The sequence below is a fragment of the Talpa occidentalis genome, unplaced genomic scaffold (assembly GCF_014898055.3).
Source record: "Talpa occidentalis isolate TD23 unplaced genomic scaffold, MPIMG_talOcc4v2.1 talOcc4.12, whole genome shotgun sequence".
NCBI classification, from domain to species: Eukaryota; Metazoa; Chordata; class Mammalia; order Eulipotyphla; family Talpidae; genus Talpa; species Talpa occidentalis.
This window is the reverse complement of record NW_023601212.1, coordinates 89,742,643-89,756,735: the sequence shown is the minus strand read 5'-3', so window position 1 is coordinate 89,756,735 and position 14,093 is coordinate 89,742,643. Positions and strand designations below refer to the sequence as shown.

The 14,093-nt window shown below is 47.2% G+C and overlaps 1 protein-coding gene across 1 annotated transcript; it reads right to left on the bottom strand.

The window, feature by feature from the left end:
• Positions 1–4,580: 4,580 nt before the first annotated feature.
• NDUFAB1 (NADH:ubiquinone oxidoreductase subunit AB1) lies at positions 4,581–11,893 on the bottom strand. Its single transcript, XM_037507415.2, has 5 exons — positions 11,700–11,893; positions 7,485–7,607; positions 6,545–6,632; positions 5,734–5,833; positions 4,581–4,776 (listed from the first exon to the last, which is right to left on the bottom strand). Exons 1-4 carry the CDS (start codon positions 11,865–11,867, stop codon positions 5,742–5,744), a joined length of 471 nt encoding a protein of 156 aa, XP_037363312.1. The 5' UTR covers positions 11,868–11,893; the 3' UTR covers positions 4,581–4,776; positions 5,734–5,741.
• Positions 11,894–14,093: the final 2,200 nt, after the last annotated feature.

Here is a 14,093-nt window from a genome sequence, read left to right as displayed (position 1 = left end):
CATTTAGAAAACACTGAGATGTAGTTCTGGTTCTCCCTGCAAGCTGCAGAGACCCAGGGGGAGAGGATCTATACCCAGAAATAAGGCAAAAAGAGAATCCTGGGCATGGAGAGGACTTATCATTGCTAGCACACCACTCCTGCTGGGCCCCTCTCCTGCCATTTCTGAGGGTTCTGGCCTCACTTCCCAACTTTTCCCTATTTCTAATGCCTCATAATCTCAAAACAAAACTGTTAGTTTCTTAAAGACCTGGGCGAGCCATGGGGTGGGACTGCCACGGACTATGTTGGCCTGTGCCCACAAAGAGAAGCTTCTGTGTGCACAGAGAATATTTCTGGATTTATCTCGTTTTATCCTCGTTATTTTAGATACGGTAAAACCAGTAGGCTGGTTGACTCTCCTCAGATGGTGCCTGAGAGGATCCCCAGTCTGAGTACCTCACCACGCCTTCTGGAGGGACAGCTGGCGTTTTTTTCTCCACTGTAGGCAACTAAAGAAGAATCACAAACATTTGCCCTTGAGGCATAATAGCCCCCTCCACAACAGGCACCCCTCAGACCTGGCAGTCAGTGGACCAAGAGGCACCAGCTCCTTTCTGCTTTTGCTCAAGGTGGTCTGACTAGCCCATCTGTGCTGTAGGAAGTGATGTGCTTCTCACCTGGGAGCCCTCGGCCAACCCCACCTGGGCACCACCAGCCAGGATTACTCCTGGCTTCTGGTGTCAAGGCTAGTTCTGTTCTAAAGCTTGCTCACCTGTGTTTTTCTCCGGATACAACTTTTCTTACTGTTCACCCCATTTTTGAGCTCCTGATTTTTTCTTCTCCTTTCCGCCTTACATAGTTTTTAATTCCCTGCTGTTTTCCCTTTGTGCTTTGAAAATTTGCAAGCTTAAATAAGACTGACCACCTGATAATTTTCCCTCAGGGTAGCCAATTGCTAAAATATTAGCCATGTTTGCTTTGTCTCCTCTAGACACGCATACACTTGATTCTGCTGGAATTTTTGACAGACGTGCAGACAGACTTAAGACACTTCTGTGGATATTTTAGCACGACTCTCCTAGGAATGAGGATATTGTGGCTCCCTAGCACAGCATTGTTCTCTCAACTAAGATGAGATCGGTTCACCCCTGTCCTCTACTAGACAGTCCAAAATGTCATTTGGAGCAATTATTTTTCAATCAGTAACCCTTAATGTTTTTAAATCCTTATCCTAGCCTTATATTTTTTAAATATCCTTTTTTATTTTTGCCAGTCTTGGCCTTTGTCTCTTATAGAATAATTCCCCTCGCTCCCGTATTTTTTAATCTCAGTTTTCATTGTGACCCTTAATATTGTCCCCTTGTCTCTTGTCACCCCTACTTTGTCCATCAGAAGACACTTTGCCAAGGCCATATGCCTGTCACTGAACCCAAATTTGCCTAATGTCAAAGGACATGCCCTTAGGTGCTTGTCTCATTGTTGAGAACTCAGGAAAGAATTTATATATTTTTTTCTCTGCCGGATGCAGCTATTATGTCTCAAGGGCACGTTTGTGATTCTTCTTTTTTTAAACTTTGAGCCTTGACATTAGTTCATTTATTGGCTACCACTTAAAATTTTTAAATACTTCTACATGAGGAAAAAATTCAAATAGTAGGAAGGTCTCTCAGTTTTCTTAGTTTCTCATCCTTGAAGGAAACAACTCACTATAGGCTTAAGCTTGAAGGGGCCATCGCAGGAGCAGAGAGTCAACCATTCCCACTTAGTTACTTACCAGAGGAGGGAGGGGAGTCCTCAGTGGGCCTTTGGCAACAGGAGAAACTAGCCCAGCCAGGGCAGCACCTTGTCAACACTCGGGCTCCAGCCTGGCATTTTCCTTGAGTTCTTAATCTTTTATCTGCCCTCTGTTTGGGTATCCCACAAGCATACCCAACATGTCCCAAACCGAGGCTTCCCCTTCTGATCTGATCCTCCTCTAGTCCCTTGTTCAGATAGCAGCACTGGGAAGCCAAGCCTTAAACTTCAGGGGGAGCCTAGACCATTTCCTTTTTCCTCAGGCCACAGCCCATCATTTGTAGTCCCAGAATGTCTTACTGTCCATGTCACTTTATCCCAACCTCCAAATCTGCCCTTTTCCATGTGCTCCTCTAGTAGCCATATCCCGTCAGTCCACCCTTGGCACTGCCTCCAGTGGCTGAGCTCATAAGCATCTAGTTGTTTCTCCCCTTCAGAAAATTCTGCCGGAATCCTTGGCCAATAAGTTCCTTCATCAGACTGTAAGGCCCTTGTGAGCTGCTCCCAGCCACATCTTTAAGCTTTGGCAGCACCTCAACCAAGCAATGCTCTAGCAATAGCCCAGCCTCAACTGATGTCCCACCTCAGACTCCTGACACACTGTCCTTCCAGCCTGGAGTCTCTATCTCCTGCCCTTTCCACATGCTGGCTGTTCACGGCTCAGGAGTCAGTTCCTCAGCACCCTGAACTAGCCTGTTTTCCAAACGCCTAGTTTGTTATTTTAAAATGCATACTTTTAGATATTTTGCTTTTCATTTATTACACAATACATGGTATATATAATTTAGAAAATACTGAACAACAAAATAAGCCGCATGTATTTCTACCATCGTGTGGTAATCCTTAACATCTTGATGTTTCACAGTGATGGGAACAAGCCATTTACTACTTTTCAGTGCCAGTTTCATTGCATGGATCTTTTTTTCTATTTAACCGCTTGCATATTGTTGGATATCCAGTCGTATGCCATCAGTCTGTATTTTTTGTTACATGTGTGGTTTCTCTCTTTTTGACGAATTTCAAGCAGTAGCTGAAAAAGTAGTACAATGCACAGGCGTATGTGTACCTGTTACAGTCACCGGTTAACATTTTGCTGTTGTTTTTTCTGAGCCATCTAAGTCAGCTACAGAAATCTTGAAGCGTCACTAAGTATTTATCCCCCTGGAGTAGTCTAACTACTACAGTTATTCTCCTAAGAAATTTACCATCCTTTCCCCCATGACATTATCTTTTAAAAGTCCCACCACCTGGAGTTGCTTCCTCCTGAACATTCAGGTTAAGCCATTCTAGCAAGAGTACCTCAGGTCACCTGTCCTCAGTTCACATCTGCCAGCAAACGCTCCTGCTGTTACTGGTGATGCTGAAAGTGAGCCCATCACTCGTAACTCCTCCCATCCGGACAGGGAGCTGAGAGCAGACACACTGTTCACCTTTGTGTACTCAGGCCCCGCCTAGTCCACAGCTTAGCCCCCTACAGGCATTAAGTCTCAGTGAATGCACTGGCTGTTTGGGGGACAGTGAGAAGAGTGTGTCTGAACTAGAGACAATGCCAGAAGCAGGTTATGAGGCCTCACAGAGAGAAACGGTACCGCCCAGCACAGACACAGGCCCCTGAAGGCATGTTTGGGAGGCCTTTAAACTATGCACAAATCTATATGTTCTAATTCACACACTTGACCAGTTCAATGCCTACTGATAGTAGTACCCAGGTCTTTCAAAAGAACATTCTAGCAAGTTCTTGGAGCAGAAAAGGCCTTTGCTGTTGTTTGAAAACCCAGATCCATTGAATTATCTGCATGATTCAGGTTATTTCCCCTCGTTCTGACTCTTAACTGCAGAATGATGTGGATGGGCTGGAGGGGTCATTTCTGCACAGGTGTGATCAAGCAACCACTTAGCAGCAGTACTCTGAATTCATCTAGGCAGAAACAACTAGAGAGGCAGTTTTACAACAAAGTGCAGCTGCCATGAGGGTAAAAATAGTTAGAACCTGTAGCCTAGGCGTTCAGTTATGGTACATTCCTTGCAGTCTGTTTCGGTCCCTGCTGGGTCTCCAGTGCCTAGGAAGGACTCGAGCTACTTGCTGAATAAATGCGGTGGAAAGAGAAAGAGGAAACTCCTTATGCACCCACCAGTTTGGCAGCTTCCCAAGATAGCTTGAATATTAACAAAAAGGGGTGCAGTAAAACAAATGCTTCTACTGGTGAAAAGGAGGGAAATCTGTCTGCTTGCTGCACCTACAATCATGCTAGGGCCTCGCAGAAGGGGCTGGCAACACGAGGCACCTCCAGGAAGGGAAGCAGTGTGAGTGTGGACCCAGCCACACCTGACCCCAGTGGGGAGGTGCTCTGCCAGCTGAGGTCACTGCCAGTCCTCACCCAGGGACACAGCTTCCTACTAGCACAACTTACGACACCCCACTCAAACTGCACCTCAGGAGGAGCAAGGCAACTGCCGATAGACAGCCCAAAGACATATCACAGTGCTAAGAGGAGAGTATCCACCTGATGCTCATCTATGCCAGAGGGAGAATGTCAGACTGACCTTCTCAGAGGAAAATGAATTTCTACCCTCCAAAATTACTAAATTCTATCAACTCAGGAAGGACAGAGATGAAAAATTACCTTAATAAACTAATGGAGACAAATTTTTTAGGCAAAAAGTCCTTTTATCACTAACACACTGGTTCCTTACACTAAAGGAAATGAGAAACTTCACATATACTGCTAGAAGTCATTTCTGATATGAATACTAATGAAAGTTTTAAAAATAGCAAGTATTGCCAACATAAAAAGCACTTAATAGACATCACTGAACAACTGAAGACAGAGAAAAATCTTGGTTTTATAGATTTATTTTCAAAGGGAAAAAACACTTAGACAATTTAAATACAAGTCAAAACAGAATTACTCTGTCAAAGTCAGCGATGATGCCAAATGTGTTCTCACTTGCAGACACTTGCCAGCATCTTCTGAATCTTCTCTCAGTGGAGAAAGGGGGCCTGGCAAAGACAAAATGAGTTCAGTTTTTGGTGGTGCTTTTTCTTTTTCTTGGTGGGGGAGGGTACACTACTGCTGACTTTAAGTGAAAATCTTTTAGGTGCTAAATCCAAGATAACTAAGTTATAAACATTAATACAAAGTTTTATTTAAAAAGTGTTACAGGGCCTCCCCGGTGGCGCAGCGGTTGAGCGCTGAGTTGCGAAGCTGCCTGCAGCCTCTGCAGCGCCGGTTCAATCCCAGGCTGCTCCGGCCACCAGAGGAGGGTCCCACATGGCGCGCAGACCTCCCCTGCCGCCCGCTGCTCCTCTAAGCAGTGTACTTCTGTCCTTCTGCCTGCTCTGCTCCCCGCCCTGGCTCTGGTGAATTCTCTCACCCTCCCGCGCTTCTGACTGTACCCAGTGCTTGTATAAATAAATAAATATTTAGAAAAAATAAAAAATAAAAAAAAAAATAAGAAGTGTTATAGGGCCCTCCCTGCTGGCTTAGGGGTTAAGTCTTAGTGCCATGCCCACTATGGCCTGAGTTCAATCCCCAGCCAGGGAGCTGACCTACAAGGTTCAGCAGACCTCTCCTGTCTCGCCTACTGCTCCCCTCAGCAGTATATTTCAGTAGATCCGCCTGTTCTGCTCCCCACTCTGTCTCTGGTGAATCCTCTCACCACCCTCCCTGCCCGTACCTCTGGCCTACACCCCAGCTCTTATATGCATGCATAAATAAAATAAATCTTTAAAAAAAAAAAAGTGTGACAGGAAGGAATTGCTCTCAACTGCCCTTGAGGATAGAGACCATCACCAAGGCTGGTTCCTTTTGAGTGGCAGAGAACCAGAGGGGGCCTGCATTTTATAACCAGTGAAAACCTGCCAACCATTCCAATCTTTCCCATGTCTTACTTCACTTAAGAACCAGAGAAATTTGATTTTAAGGAGGAATATCATTCTATAAGTCAAATTATTTACCTGCTATCTTATTCATATACATCCTTTTTATCTGCTATGTAATCTACGATTTCTTGTGGACACATTAACTTTTCGGCATCTATATCAGGAATTTCAAACCCTGAAAGTAAAATCACAGCAATGCATGAGTGTAGCAACAGGAAACCTAGTAGGACTGAAAGCCCCTAAAACTTCTGTAACACCCACAAGTACACTGACGCCTCCAGCAACCCAAAATCCCACTCAAGTTGTGAGCTCATTGTGCTCTAGACAACATCCATCCTATTGGGCACAATGGCGTGTGTTTGTTTTCCAGTGCTAGGATGCTGTTTTCAGCAGGAAACTATAAGATTACAGTGCAATTTATTTCTTCTTCCTTTCTGTATTTTCTTACATCACTGTTCATTTTTGTAGCCTGCCCCCAGCACACGGTTACAGCTCCAGGCACAGACATGCAGGTCTAGGCCCTGAGCGGGGCTAAGGCTCAGCTTCTCCACAGGCGGCACCTTCACCTTGAGGAGCCCCAGCTCAAGACTCCAAGTCCCATCCTCCCCAGGCCTCTGCTGACCTGCACTAAGTGCTTTCTGATCAAATGCCTCTTCCTAATATTCACCTCACCTGATGGTGAGCAAGTGCGTGTGGTGGGGGGAGAGAGCACTACTGTGGCAGCGGCGCTACTGTTTGTATTTGTTTGATTCAAATCCCAATTCAGACTCCCAACATTTCTTTCCGTTTCGTCCACCTAAATCAAGAGTCATATGCAGACCCAGACAATGTCATATGCAGACCCAGTCATATGCAGACCCAGGACAAATAAGCCCGTGAGTGTTACCAAATTCGTCCTCCATGGCCATGATAATTTCCACTTGGTCCAAACTGTCTAAGCCCAGGTCTTTCATAAAATGGGAATTTACCGAGAGCTGCAAAAAAGGAACACCAAACGCAATTTAGCCCACAAGTGCACCTGCTTCACTTAATCATTATATGGAAGATATTTAGAAATTAAATTTTAAGTACATAAAGAGCCTTAACGAATGTTATTCATTTAACCTGTGCGGGCAACAACACTCGGTGTGCTGCTTACATTAACTGCGACCTTGCTCTGAATGGGAGAACAGGACGTACACTTGGCATTATCCTAGTGGCATCTCTGGTCACATCTCAGAGTCTGGTTTTCCTTGCTGCCCGACTGACAACCAAGCCGCCTCACCCCACCAGTGTCATTCCTTCCCCTCCACAACAGCAGGCAGTATTTAGCATCACCCTGTCTTGAACTGAGATCTCAGGGTCACTAGGACATATTCTTAAAAATCCTATATCAAAACCAAACTATCCTGCCACAAAATAGTTTGAAAAGAATTTTTTTATATACTACTATGATACACTACTACTATTATATATATATTTATACTACTATTTATGTACTACTATTCCAGGCGTGTAAATTAAAAAAGCAAGGTGCAGAATGGTGTGTAAGGTCTGCTACCATCTGTGCACCTTTACAAGGGGGGAGCGCTACTCTCAGCCATACTCAGCTACCTCTCAGCTACATCTCAGCTACTCACCACCTCTGCGGTGTGTACTCACATATGCGCTGAGTGTCTCTGCACAGACACAAGCTGGTCCCACCAATGGCCTCCCATGGGGGGACTAGGTGGCAGGGAGCCCGGGAAACTTGACTCTGTCCTTTGATGGCTGGAATTTTGTACTACTCATCTCAAAAAACAAAAACAAACAAACAAACAAAACCACCACTTAAGTCCGATCATTACCTTTTCTGGGTCAATTTTGTCGTAGAGCTTCAAGACATACAGAACACGGTCCTTGATTCCCTCTAACGTCAGAGGGGGCGCGTCGCTGTACTGGCGGCACAGCTGTGTAGCTCTGCTCGCAACCTGAAACCAGGGCAGGAAGAAAGCAGGTGTTCACGGAAAATGCTTCTAAATAAATGCACTAGTCCACAGACATCTTAACCAAGCATTTAGGGCTTCAGAACCCGCTTCCCCTGACTCTAACTCTGGTCACTAGGACACTCCATCACGGCCCTGTGGCCTCAGAGGCCCAGCACTCAGCAGCATAAGATGCACCTCCTTTCCCCTCGGAGCCAGGACAGGCCCCTGGCTCCTCTGCTCAGCCCACAGGCTTGGGATGTTGACCTGCTCAGTGAGACTCACTGCCACAAACATCATCGAGGGCCTGAGGAAGAGCCTGTTTTCATGCCTCTAGCAGCCAAAGGCCTCTCCCAGGACTACCACCTCTAATGGCCACGCCTCAGTCAAAATAAGCCGCAGGAAGAGCCATGACGGCAGGCTGCGAGGTGACTCACACCAGGGAATATACACTGGAGGTGTCTCCCTGGACCCCAGTCAGGGTAACCACACTGACCTTGGCTAGCTCAGAGGAAGCAGCTGCTGACCCCAAGGAGAGACAGGCACAGTGACATCTCCTATAGTCCAGACATGCTCCTTCCTGGGGACCTGCCCAAATAACCAGCCTTTGTCCTCATCTTTGCCTTGACAGAGATTATCTCTGGTGGCTGGTATCAGCCTACTTGATATTCAACGTTATCCCCTCACCAATGACGCATGAGCTCCAACACAGGCGAGGGGCTTAATGCCACAGAAGAGACAAGAGGAAAAAACAGCTGCCTGAGCTTTGCTCACTGCAGCAGCACCTTTACCTTTCAGAGCTGGGGTTTAGTCTGTGGTTTGAGTTCTTAGGCATTTCCCATTGAAATTGGGTTTGCTTATTGGGGTTCAGGTCTGAGTCACCCAGGTCTATGAAAATTATAACGAAAACACTGCCAAGTGAACCAAACCAGCATGTACACCTCTGTATAAAAAACACTCATCTTACAAAAAAATCAGACGTCTTGAAATCAGGTGTAACCGGCAAGCTAAAGAAACGAGAGAAAGGATCTCCCTGGTGGCCCATGGGGTTAAGCACCACATTGTGAAGCTATCCACAGCCTCTGCAGCACACGTTCGATGCCCGGCTGGCCAGGAAGCTACCCACATGGCACAGCAGACCTCTCCAGACTCACCTGCTGCTCCCCTCAGCAGTGTAGATCCACCTGCTCTGTTCCCCACTCTGTCTCTGGTGAATCCTCTCACCCCCCACATCTCTAGCCTATACCCCAGTTCTTGTATGCATATAAAAACAAATCTTAAAAAAAAAAAAAAATAAAAGCGAGAGGAAGTGTTTTATGGATATTCTAAAGTACTTTCAGAGCACTTGTTCTTTTGGTCTATGTTGTCTTCAATACATTATGGGTTAAGGAAACCTCTGCAGTGGGAACATCACCAGGCCTTCTTATCAACAATGGCTAGGAGAGGTTTCTAAGCTCCAAATAAAATGAAGCAAAAAGGAAGAAAGAGGAAGAAGAAACGGGTTAATAGTGGTAATGACAGAAAAGGACTTTGGGGTGGAAGTACCTAACAAGCCTCGCCTGTGCGAGCAGAAGGAATGGCGTGAGGTGGGGCTACTGCTGCGAAGGGGGACTGAGATGAGGGCACGCGCATACACCGCTGCTCAGGGGCCCATGGTTCTGTCGAAAAGGGCCACGAACACCCTGTGATTCAATTAAAGGGCCTCCACCTGGAGGCCACAGGCCACTGAAGCAGGTGGCAGCAGTAGGCCAGCATGAGGCAGGTGTGGTGGGAGGGCCTGAAGAATATGGAAGGAGACAGCACGTTTGTACCCTGGCACAAGCTCTTCCTTACTAGTTCTCTGGCCCTGGGCAAGTTATTTCTTTTTAGCCTCTGTTCCCTTGCAAAAGGGAACTAAAGGACAGCACCAAGTTCAATGGGCCATCATGCAGCATCTGTAAGACAGTGTAAAGGGCCCAGACACTGCTGGGCGCACACTCACAGCGAGTGCTTCCTTGGGGCTAAGAGGATCAGGATGTAATGACCTGAGAAGTTTGACAATGGCCTAAAGCTTGAGGCTTTGGTGGGAGTGTTGCTTCAAAGTACTTGATCCTATCCTTTCCCTCCCAAGGCTCTCCGCCGGATTCTACTGATTTCTAATCATTAAATCAGGCGGCAGCACAACTGAACACTTCACATGCATTGTCTCCTCTGTTCTAACAATAATCCCACAAGACACATACTACTATCATGCCCTTTTTACAGATGAGGAAACTGAGGAAGGACAGGTCAGGCATCTGACCCAGGCCTCCCAACATGGTCTCTTGGAGAGCCTTCCCAGCTCCTTCCTGTTGAGGATCAGCCATTTGAAAACGGGATACAGAATGGGCAAGCGCTTCTGAAATGTGTGCCCAACATCCAACGTGGTCTATTTTGGTGTTACGTGTTCCTCAGGACCTTCGTACACTTCATCCTAAGCAGCTTCAATCACCTCCCACAGACATCAGAGAAGGTGTGGTGTGCAGAGAGTGACTGACTATCCCCTGGGCTACTGAAAACAAAACAAACCCCACTAGCCTCCACCAGAACCCGTCTTACCTCCTCTGGGGTTTCTCTCTGACTCAGGGAAACTCAAGGAGCCTAAAGCGAGGGCTCCAAAGGCGACCTTCAAAAACTCCCCAGGAAAGACATCTTGTCTGTTTGGATTTGGACTCCTTACCTATCACCAAAACACCTGCTCACAGACCTCTATTCCTTCTCCACTACCTGGGCCCCCAGGCAGAAATCTCAGTGCCAACCCTACTTCCCATCCTCTCACCCTCACTTCTCGCGGTATCCCAACCCAACCCACTGGCAGGAAAGTTCCCGCCTCTGCATGTGTCTTCACGTTCAGCCCTGACTGCTGGAGAAACCGCTGCCTGAGAAGCGGTGCTGCTCACAGCTAGCAGCTCCCTGGGAGTGAGCGAAGTCCCTCTTGTTTCTGCTCTCCCCACCCACCCACCTGTCCTCACATGCAGCAAAGTCTTGCCTTTATCTTTTCACATGCCTGTTCAGCAGTCCAGCTTGACCCATATGCCAAGCACTTGCTATGGGCTGGAACTACAAAGATGACTGAGATGTGTGACCTTTCACCTTAGAGAAGGTTACAGTTTAATGGAAAAGACCAACCCAAACAGCTCATTTCAATTGTTATTTAAAAAATGGCAGGAGTCATGACAATAGGTTTTTGCAGGCTTCTTCAGTAACAAAAACTGTCATTCAATCCTTGAGACAAGGAAGGAGAAGATACCAGACTTGGAGTGAGCTAGGAAAAGAACCAGACAGATTATTCAAGGAGGGAAAGGCAGGCCAAGGAAAGGGAAGGCGGTGTGCAGGTGCAGTGTCTGTGCAGGAAGAAATCAGTTCACACTGCTGACAATTAAAGGAGCAGGGGGTACACCTACTGTCATTTCAAGTTACCCAGGTGATCTGACATGCAGCTAGGCTTGAAAATCGTTGTCCTATGAAGTTTCAGCCTCACAAAAGTTTCATCCGATAAAAAAACCTTTTGCTAAATATTGCCTCCTACCCTTACTTCCAGGCGGTCTGGAAACAGGGAAAATGTGCCACATCCAGCAACCCAGGGAAGAAACTGTCCTGGCTAGGGCTGCAGGCGAGCGTGCAGTCCACGCTGCACCGTCACTGGCTTCCCCTAGAAAAACATCACGCATTTATCATCACTATCTATTCCCACTATGTTGAGAGCTTCCATAGCAACGCACGAGGTGCTCTACGTGCAGTATCTTCAGTAAACCTCATTGCAACCCCACAAAAGAGAGACGCGGTACCCCAATTTCACGGTTCTCATTGAAGCTGGGCGCGGTCACGAAACTTGCCCAAAGTTTCAGGAAGGGGCCACTCAGCCCCGGGGCGTGAGACGGGCCAGCGCCCTCGCGGGTCTCTCCAGGTCACCCGGCCTCCGGGGAGGGGTCAGCCGCGCACCGTTGGGCAGCGGGAAGGGGGGGAAGCCAAACGCGCCCGGTGCTCCCCGCCCGCAGCTGGCGCGGCCCCGCGGCGGCCCCTCCCCCGCACCCCGAGCCCTGACCCCTGCCGAGCCCCAGCAAAGTCACCGCGAGTCACCTGCGCGAGCACCGCGGCGGGCTGCGGCGCCCCGGGCCTCGTCCGGGCCCCGACGGGGCACAGGGCGGTGCTGAGGGGCCGGGCGGCGGCCAGCGTGGGGACACGAGGCAGCGGCGCGAAGGCCGCGGGCAGTCGGCGGACACAGGCGCAAAGGACACGAGCCGCCATGGCTACACCGACCCAGGATGCACTGCGCGGCGCCCTCCGTCCGCGTTTCCTCGGGCGGCGGGGGAGACAGAGCGGCGCTGTCGGGCTCCGCCGGCGGTGGCGGCCCCTGGCGGCCCCTGGTGGCGCTGCGCCCTGGAGGCGCGCGGTCCCCACGGCCGGGTGCAGGGCTGCTGGTTAGTTTCAGCGCTAGAGCTGCAGATGCTGTGTTTCCCTCAACAATACCACAGACACAAGAAAGGAATTTTTTAACGTACATTCTGAAAGTATTGCAAGTTTTGATGCGGTGATTCTCCCACAGGTATTAAAATTATTTAATAAGTCAAAAAAAAAATCAAATAAGAATGAAAAAAAGAATCAAATGTATAGGGCACCCCTGGCAGCGCTATCAAGCTATTGGCAGCCACTGCAACATGTGTTCGATGCCCGGCCAGGGAGCTGACCCACAGGGCGCAGCAGACATCTCCTGTCTCCCCGCTGCTCCCCTCAGCAGTGGATTTCAGTAGATCCGCCTGTTCTGCTCCCCACTCTGTCTCTGATGAATCCTCTCACCACCACCCCAACACACACCTGCTTGCACCCCAGCTCTTGTATGCATAAATAAATCTTTTAAATAAAAGATTTATTTAAAATATATATGACTAAGACTAGTCAAATATATGACTAAGACTAGTAAATGTGAAACTACAACTAAAGCAATATATATGTTTTCAAACTTAACAGTGTGCAACTACAGCTCGCAAAAATGGTTAAGTGGGGGGGAGTGCAGGCATGCTAATTGCCTCATACTTCTTAGGAGGGAGGCCAAAGATAGTGATTGAAATAAAAATAGAAAGTGACTCCAAACTGAAGATTACCTGGTTATAAGTGCCTTCAGTTTTAGGTGGTTTTTTTTTTTTTTTTACTTTTGTTATATTTAAGTAAAATAAAATGTGATACCTTTAATTTAAAATAGAATGCATAGGCAGCACTCCGTCTGCCCACCTGTGACTATGCAGGTGACTCTTTTCACCAACTCTCTCCTCTGCAGGGTAGCAGCCTTCCTGCCTGCCTGTGATCTGTCAAGGCCACCCACCTGCAACCCTGCAGGCCTCTCTTAGCAAACCTGTCCCTTCTGGGGCAGCTCTTCCTGCCTGCTTGTGTCTATGCAAGTGTCTTTTACTTTTATGTCCCTTTCCCTAATAAACCTGTTCTTTAAATATAAAAAAATAAAATAAAATAGAATACATAGTATGATCCCACTGTTGTAAGAATTATGTGTTCATTAAAAAATTTAGTGTCTGTATGCTAATTGCTAAGGCTACCAGAGACAAGTCAGATGGGCAATCTATCCTCAGAGTTTATATTCTTGTGGACAGACAATAAAATAAAAATACACACCCCCCTCCCTTCAAAAACAAAATCCCCCCAACTCCAGGGAGTAACTTGAACAATAAAGCAGAAAGGAGATTGTGAGGGAGTGCAGGAAGTATGTTATTTTAGAAAGAGGTCCCTGAAGGGTCCTCTTAAGAGGTGAGATTTGAGTCAAGGCTTTATCAGGAAAGGAAAGGGAACCTCCGGGGTCACCCTGCTCTTGGTATGTCAGTCTTTATGGTAATTAATACCAGGCTTCTTCAGCAACTCAATTTCATCTCCCCCACTTAAGTGCTTGATCATTGGAAAAGCAATTGGATCACCTTTGGGGAATGACCAGTGAGTAAATGGCCATGCTACATATGGACTGATGCAAAAAATGGCATCGAAAAGTCTGATTGAGCCCTCTGAACACAACCTTTAAGTTTAATAAAACATAGCATGTATTGTTCCATAAACTTCTCCCTCGACAGACTCTGAACTTGTGACAAGCAGGGGCCTCAGGGCAATCACTGTCATACCTACTGTGTCAGGTATGAGCTCAGTGTTTGGTCAACTGTTACTGAACTGGAATTACTGCTTAAGTCTACTTAGTTTTCTTTAATCAACAATATTATTTATTTCTCTGGGTTCAAGTCAAAGTTAAATCTTATCTGTGATATGCTAGCAAATAAAGTAGCTCTCATTTGAGTTTAGATCGTGGGAACAGAATTAGTATAGGAAAGTTAATTTTTATGCAAATTTATCCAGTGTAATAATGAAATCAGCATAAACTACTACAGTAAACATGACAAAGTATCTTTAAAAGAGAATAGAACAGGGCCTCCCCGGTGGCGCAGCGGTTGAGCGCTGGGTTGCGAAGCTGCCCGCGGCCTC